This window comes from Scyliorhinus torazame, chromosome 1 (genome assembly GCF_047496885.1).
Source record: "Scyliorhinus torazame isolate Kashiwa2021f chromosome 1, sScyTor2.1, whole genome shotgun sequence".
Classification (NCBI taxonomy): Eukaryota; Metazoa; Chordata; class Chondrichthyes; order Carcharhiniformes; family Scyliorhinidae; genus Scyliorhinus; species Scyliorhinus torazame.
Genome location: NC_092707.1, coordinates 370,771,620 through 370,779,296, shown reverse-complemented (window position 1 = coordinate 370,779,296; position 7,677 = coordinate 370,771,620). Strand labels below are relative to the sequence as shown.

The 7,677-nt window shown below is 45.1% G+C and overlaps 1 protein-coding gene across 1 annotated transcript in view; it reads right to left on the bottom strand.

The window, feature by feature from the left end:
• Positions 1 to 3,050, bottom strand: part of opn3 (opsin 3) — a 57,856-nt gene extending 54,806 nt beyond the window's left edge. The window contains exon 1 of the mRNA XM_072511463.1: positions 2,522 to 3,050. Within this exon, the coding sequence (XP_072367564.1) occupies positions 2,522 to 2,828 (307 nt within the window). The 5' untranslated portion in view covers positions 2,829 to 3,050. The remainder of the gene's footprint in view (positions 1 to 2,521) is intronic.
• Between the last annotated feature and the right edge of the window lie 4,627 nt (positions 3,051 to 7,677).

The window sequence follows — 7,677 nt, the reverse complement described above, 5'->3', positions numbered from 1 at the left end:
TTAAATATGGACCAGTCCACTGTCTTTAAGCAGTCACGTAAGAGCTCTTCTGTCTCCTCTGACCAGCACTGCACAACCTTCTTAGCTGGATTCTCCCACTTGAGCTTCTGCTTGTATGCCGGGAGAAGTGAAATGAAATGAAATGAAAATCGCTTATTGTCACAAGTAGGCTTCAAATGAAGTTACTGTGAAAAGCCCCTAGTCGCCACATTCCGGCACCTGTTCGGGGAGGCTGTTACGGGAATCGAACCGTGCTGCTGGCCTGCCTTCAAAGTCAGCGATTTAGCCCGGTGCTAAACAGCCCCTTTGATCTGTGGCGTTCAAGCCAGACGACCCTGACCTATACAAGAAATCCAGGTACGACCTCCGCAAATCATCCGAGATGCCAAGAGAGAATATCAAACCAAGCTAGAGTCACAGACAGACACTTGGTGATTGTGGCAACGACGAAACATAATGGGCTACAAAGCGAAGCCGAGCAGCATCTCCGGCAGCAGCGCACCCCTCCCCGGCAGCAGCGCACCTCTCCCCGATGAACTCAATGCATTCTATGCTTGGTTCGAGCAGGTAATCAACAATCCGCTGTTGAGTGCCCCAGCAGCCCATAACTCACCCATACCAATCATCACAGCTTCCGAAGTCAGATCGGCCTTCCTGAAAGTGAACACTCGGTAGGCGACGGGCCCGGACGGGATCCCTGGTTGTGCACTCAGAGCCTGCGCGGAGCAGCTGGCAGAGGTGTTCGCAGACATCTTTAACATGTCCCTACTCCACTCAGAGGTCCCCACCTGCTTCAAGAAGACCACCATCATACCGGTGTCAAAGAACCAGGCAACGTGCCTCAATGACTACCGCCCGGTGGCCCTGACTTCAGTGGTAATGAAGTGCTTCGAGAGGTTGATCATGAAGCGCATCACCTCCATGCTCCCAGAACGCCTTGATCCACTGCAATTCGCATACCGCTGCAACCGGTCCACAGCAGACGCCATTTCCCTGGCCCTACACTCATCCCAAGAGCATCTCGACAACAAGGACTCCTACATCAGACTCCTATTTATTGACTACAGCTCCGCCTTCAACACCATAATCCCAGCCAAGCTCATATCAAAGCTCCAAAACCTAAGACTTGGCTCCCCACTCTGCAACTGGATCCTCGATTTTCTGACCAATAGATCACAATCAGCGAGAATGAACAACACCTCCTCCACAATAGTCCTCAATACCAGGGCCCCGCAAGGCTGCGTACTTAGCCCCCTACTCTACTCCCTGTACACACACGACTGCGTGGCAAAATTTGGTTCCAATTCCATCTACAAGTTTGCTGACGATACGACCACAGTGGGTCGGATCTCGAATAACGATGAGGCAGAATACAGGAGGGAGATAGAGAACCTAGTGGAGTGGTGCAGCGACAACAATCTCTCCCTCAATACCAGCAAAACTAAAGAGCTGGTCATTGACTTCAGGAAGCAAAGTACTGTACACACCCCTGTCAGCATCAATGGGGCCGAGGTGGAGATGGTTAGCAGTTTCAAATTCCTAGGGGTGCACATCTCCAAAAATCTGTCCTGGTCCACGCACATCGACGCTACCACCAAGAAAGCACAACAGCGCCTATACTTCCTCAGGAAACTAAGGAAATTTGGCATGTCCACATTAACCCTTACTAACTTGTACAGATGCACCAGATGTGACAATAAACAAATACAAATTATATCCCATTTTGTTAAAACACAGCATAATGCAAGCCAAGGATAATGAGCCTTCACAAACTACATTGTTAAAAGATTCACAACACCGTTGTTCGGAAAGAATATGAAAACTCTATACTCAGTTTCACTTTCACCAGGTGCTGCCTGATGTGTTTTCAGCATTTACTTCAGATCGGTTTGTGAATTGTTCTGGGCGATAACTGCCGAGTCAACCAACAGACTTGGGATGGAGGTGGAGGAAGAAAGGAGAGGGTGGACTGGGGGATAAGATAAGGGGGGGGGGGGGGGGGGGTGAAGGTAGCAGGGCTGAGCAGGGTCGGACTTGGGGGGTGGGGGGGGAGCTTTTTTTATACTAATAATCTTTATTGTCACAAGTAGGCCTACATCAACACTGCAATGAAATTATTGGGAAAAGCCCCTAGTCGCCACATTCCGGCACCTGTTTGGGTACACGGAGGGAGAATTCAGAATGTCCAAATTACGTAACAACACATCTTTCGGGACTTGTGGGAGAAAACCGGAGCACCCAGAGGAAACTCACACAGACACGGGGAGAACATGCAGACTCCGCACAGTGACCCAAGCAGGAATCGAACCTGGGACCCTGGAGCTGTGAAGCAACAGTGCTAACCACTGAGCTACGCGGGGGGGGGGGGGGGGCCTCGTTCAGCTTGGTGGGGGGGCGGGGGGAGAGCCAGCTGCTGGGTGGGGAGGGTCGACATTGATGGGGTGGCGGAAGAGTGCGCGGTGTTGTAATGGAGCTCTTTATGACACCCAGAGAGTGATTAAACCTTTCGGACTGTACTCACCAAACAGGCTGTTGGTGAAACCGTCCCAAATACAAGCGGCAGAGCCCCAAATCCACCGTCCTTTCAGGCAGGAGAGGAAGGTGAAGAGTAATCCAAAAACGGACAGCAACAAGTCACCGATGCTGATGTTCACCAGCAGAAGATTGGTGGGATTCTTGAGCCTCTTGAATTTGCAGTAGAGCACCAGCATGAGCAGATTGTTGACAAAGCCCAGGGCGCCAACCGTGCCCACCACGGCTGCCAGAACTTTGTAGGTGGAGGGGCGGAAGAGGCTCTCCTGCGGGTCGGTGCCGTTCGCCGGATTCATCGCTGCCCGGCTCCTACATACTGCGTGACCGGCGCGGAGGGCAAATTCAGGAGGATTCAGCAAGTGGGAGTCCCGGCTCTCGGGGCTTTATATCGTGGGGCGGGCCGCTTCGTTTGCATTCGGGGGGTGATTTAGTGTCATTCTTTGTTCGGAAACGTCATATACATTTCACGTCATCGCTTCGGCGGGAGTGGGGATGTCTCTGACTGCCTGCAGAGGCCAATGTGCCCAGGAAAGCCTCTGGGATGGAGATATATATATATATTTCTAAATTAGGACTTGCTCGCTTTTCGGCAGCACCGTTTATATCCAGATCTCTTTAATAGTGTGAAACATGTTTTTATTTATATGCATGAACATTCCCGCCCCACAAACCAGCTAAATACCTGCAATTGGCTAAAGTCGCGCTAATCGGTGAACAATGAGTGGTCAAACCCATTGATTGAACCGATCAATTGCAGAATAAATCCTCGGGAAGCCATTCTGAAAAGGTTCCTAAAAGCGTGTGTTAAAGGCACTGTTAAAGTTCAGTTTAACACATTTGGCTCATGTGTACTTGTCCCCAGTGTGTCTTTGATTTGTTTGGCATCGTCGTGGATTTATTTTTAAATCAACACCTTTTTTGGGGGCGAATATCTCTGGCAAGCAAAACAATTCATGGTTGCACATAGCTTTGTGTCAGTCAAAAGTGAGAACATACGCTTCCAATTAAAAATTGAATTGTGTCTTAAAAATCCATGTAACAGCTGTGTAAGATTAAGGGTGACTACGGGTAATCCCTGATTCCTTTTTGCCATTTGTTTATGTAAACACGCGGGTTGAGGTTTGGGGGTTGGTGGGTAGATGGGATCGTTGTTATTATGGGGACTGACATATCTTGCTGATTATTGTTTATTGTTGATGGATGTAAATGTGGGAGAAAATGTGAAAAAGGAAGAGAATTTTTAAAAAATCCATGTAACAGTAAGCGGTCAGAAAAAAACCTATCAATATGAAAGGGAAATTAAATCGAGGGACCAGTTCAAATGCTTTGGAAATATGGTCTGCTGCGCTTTTATTGCTCACTGCATGCGCTTCATAGTCAGAGTGAGACTTTTAACATCACCAAGACATTAAATATTAACATTTATAACAGAAACATTTGAAGGCTGTGATTTTTTTCAAAAACGAAACCTACAACACAGGAGCTGACCTGTTTAATAGTGCTGGGAATCGGTGTTTTCAATCCCGGTGGGTCTGATTTTCAATCACATGTCTGTGTATCCCTTTTTAAAATAGCCCTCAAAGAGATATTGGACTTCTCCAATGTCACAGACCACAAACCATAAAATACCTATCTTTTACCCCAGCACAAGTAGCTTAACCACATAATCAAAGGGAACTTATGAGACTTTAATGTTCTTATCTACCATGGACTCCAGTCGCTGCAGTGTACCCCCATCACAGAGGGCAGCAGAGAGCGCCATGTGGGGTCACCTTCTCGAGGGCCATCTAGCCGTGGTCGAGACTGCGGAACAGAATTTGGCTGCCAAATCAACTGTGTTTGGCTACCTCGGCGAGGCCAAGGAGCTGACCCATTAGGAGGTCCTTCGACGTAGTCACCTCTGCGTCCTGACTGGCCAAATTGCAAAAAGTAAGGTGATTTCTGAGCTGCCGATTTGAACAATGGAAGAAGGGCTGCCAACTTTCAAACTCAACAAATATGTGCAACACAAACAAAACCAGGCCGCAAAAGTTACTGGTGGCCACGGAGTCTGTAAAATTGTTCAAGTACCAATTAAATGGCACTGCACTGTACAACATACAGGTCAGTATCTGAGAAAGAGAAAATGACTGTTCGCCCAATGAGAAAATTGTGTTTCAAATAAAACTATTTTAAAATGATTTACAACAAGACATTCAGCTCACAGCTAACTGCTCAGAACCCCCTTGCTAGATTCAACTTCTGAGGAAAGATAGCAGGTTTAACACATTCTGAAAGTTGTAGTCGAACACAGTGTGACCAGCAATGTGAAATAGGTAGAGGATTTTTAATCAGCAGTGAAGCAATGGTGTCACCATTGGCCTCGAAGGAAGCTTCTCACAAAGCTGAGGATTTTCTCCTTCTGCAATTTCTTGTTTAGGGGGCAACAGAAAGCTACTAAAAAGCTAGAAAAAAGAGTAAGATAGATTATGAGAGTATACTTGCTCAGAATATAAAAACATAGTAAAAGTTTCTACAAATATATAAAACAAAAAAAGAGTGGCTAAGGTAAATATTGGTCCTTTAGAGGATGAGAAGGGGGATTTAATAATGGGAGATGAGGAAATGGCTGAGGAGCTGAACAGGATTTTGGGTTGGTCTTCACAGTGGAAGATGCAAATAACATGCCAGTGACTGATGGAAAGGAGGCTATGACAGGTGAAGACCTTGAGATGATTGTTATCACTAAGGAGGTAGTGATGGGCAAGCTAATGGGGCTAAAGGTAGACAAGTCTCCTGACCCTGATGGAATGCATCCCAGAGTGCTAAAAGAGATGGCTAGGGAAATTGCAAATGCACTCGTGATAATTTACCAAATTTCACTGGACTCTGGGGTGGTCCTGGCAGATTGGAAATTAGCAAACATGACACCACTATTTAAAAAAGGAGGTAGGCAGAAAGCGGGTAATTATAGGCCAGTGAGCTTAACTTCGGTAGTAGGGAAGATGCTGGAATCGATCATCAAGGGAGAAATAGTGAGGCATCTGGATGGAAATTGTCCCATTGGGCAGACGCAGCATGGGTTCATAAAGGGCAGGTCGTGCCTTAACTAATTTTGTGGAATTTTTTGAGGACATTACCAATGCGGTAGATAACGGGGAGCCAATGGATGTGGTATATCTGGATTTCCAGAAAGCTTTTGACAAGGTGCCACAAAAAAGGTTGCTGCATAAGATAAAGATGCATGGCATTAAGGGTAAAGTAGTAGCATGGGATAGAGGATTGGTTAATTAATAGAAAGCAAAGAGTGGGGATTAATGGGTGTTTCTCTGGTTGGCAATCAGTAGCTAGTGGTGCCCCTCAGGGATCAGTGTTGGGCCCACAATTGTTCACAATTTACATAGATGATTTGGAGTTGGAGACCAAGGGCAATGTGTCCAAGTTTGCAGATTACACTAAGATGAGTGGTAAAGCAAAAAGTGCAGAGGATACTGGAAGTCTGCAGAGAGATTTAGAGAGGTTAAGTGAATGGGCTAGGGTTTGGCAGATGGAATACAATATTGACAAATGTGAGGTTATCCATTTTGGTAGGAATAACAGCAAAAGGGATTATTATTTAAATGATAAAATATTAAAACATGCTGCTGTGCAGAAAGACCTGGGTGTGCTAGTGCATGAGTCGCAGAAAGTTGGTTTACAGGTGCAACAGGTGATTAAGAAGGCAAATGGAATTTTGTCCTTCATCGCTAGAGGGATGGAGTTTAAGACTAGGGAGGTTATGCTGCAATTGTATAAGGTGTTAATGAGGCCACACCTGGAGTATTGTGTTCAGTTTTGGTCTCCTTACCTGAGAAAGGATGTACTTGCGCTGGAGGGTGTGCAGAGGAGATTCACTAGGTTAATCCCAGAGCTGAAGGGGTTGGATTACGAGGATGACGGGGGATCTTATAGAACATATAAAATTATGAAGGGAATAGATAGGATAGATGTGGGCAGGTTGTTTCCACTGGCGGGTGAAAGTAGAACTAGGGGGCATAGCCTCAAAATAAGGGGAAGTAGATTTAAGACTGAGTTTAAGAGGAACTTCTTCACCCAAAGGGTTGTGAATCTATGGAATTCCTTGCCCAGTGAAGCAGTTGAGGCTCCTTCATTAAATGTTTTTAAGATAAAGATAGATAGTTTTTTGAAGGATAAAGGGATTAAGGGTTATGGTGTTCAGGCTGGAAAGTGGAGCTGAGTCCACAAAAGATCAGCCATGATCTCATTGAATGGCGGAGCTGGCTCGAGGGGCCAGATGGCCTACTCCTGCTCCTAGTTCTTATGTTTTTATCAATCTGGTGCAGATCTCCATGAACCCAGCAACAACAATGTCAGCAAGTAGGATAAACGGCCAATCACATTGACATATTCTCACAATCGGCTAAACAGGAAATAAAATGGTCTGTATTTACAGATATTGATATAAATGGTTGGGCCAAACATATTATCAAAACTGAAATATCATAAATAAACAAAAATGTGCAATATTTTATCATAATGGGGAAATTTGATAACCCATGAGCATAAAGTTAGTTTTTCAGGGACAGTAAGGTTCATTCTAAACTCAGCTTGCTGTGAAAAATCCCACTTGCACCTCACTCAAAAAGGTTTAAGTTCTTAAAAGGCTTATAAGCAAGACTAATAGTGTAAACGGGCAGGTTCTCATCAGTTTAATGATTTCTATTCAATTGCAGTTTTGGGGGGGGCTTCAACAGTGTATCGTATGAAGAAGCATACATTTTGAGTATTGCTGAAAGAATATATTTTGCCAAAGTTTTTCATCTTGCATTTATCAGGACAATAGTAAGAATACAAATGTGTTTTGATTGTCCTGCTGAGAGCAAGATGAAAAGCGTTGAAAAAATGTATTTTTTCAGCAATATTCAAGTTCTCTGCTACCAAATGACTACAAAGCATACAACTGTTGACAGCAACTTCTGTATTTTCACATTTAACTGTGGATATGTGGACTCCTGAAGTTGCCATCAGTTTGTGAACAGAAATGACGATGAACATACAAACATACGAATTAGGAGGGAGTAGTTAGGCAGCACCTAACCTTAATGGATTCGCACCTGAATGCACCCCATTAGTAAAGAAGCCAAGCTCATTTATTGTGCATTACTC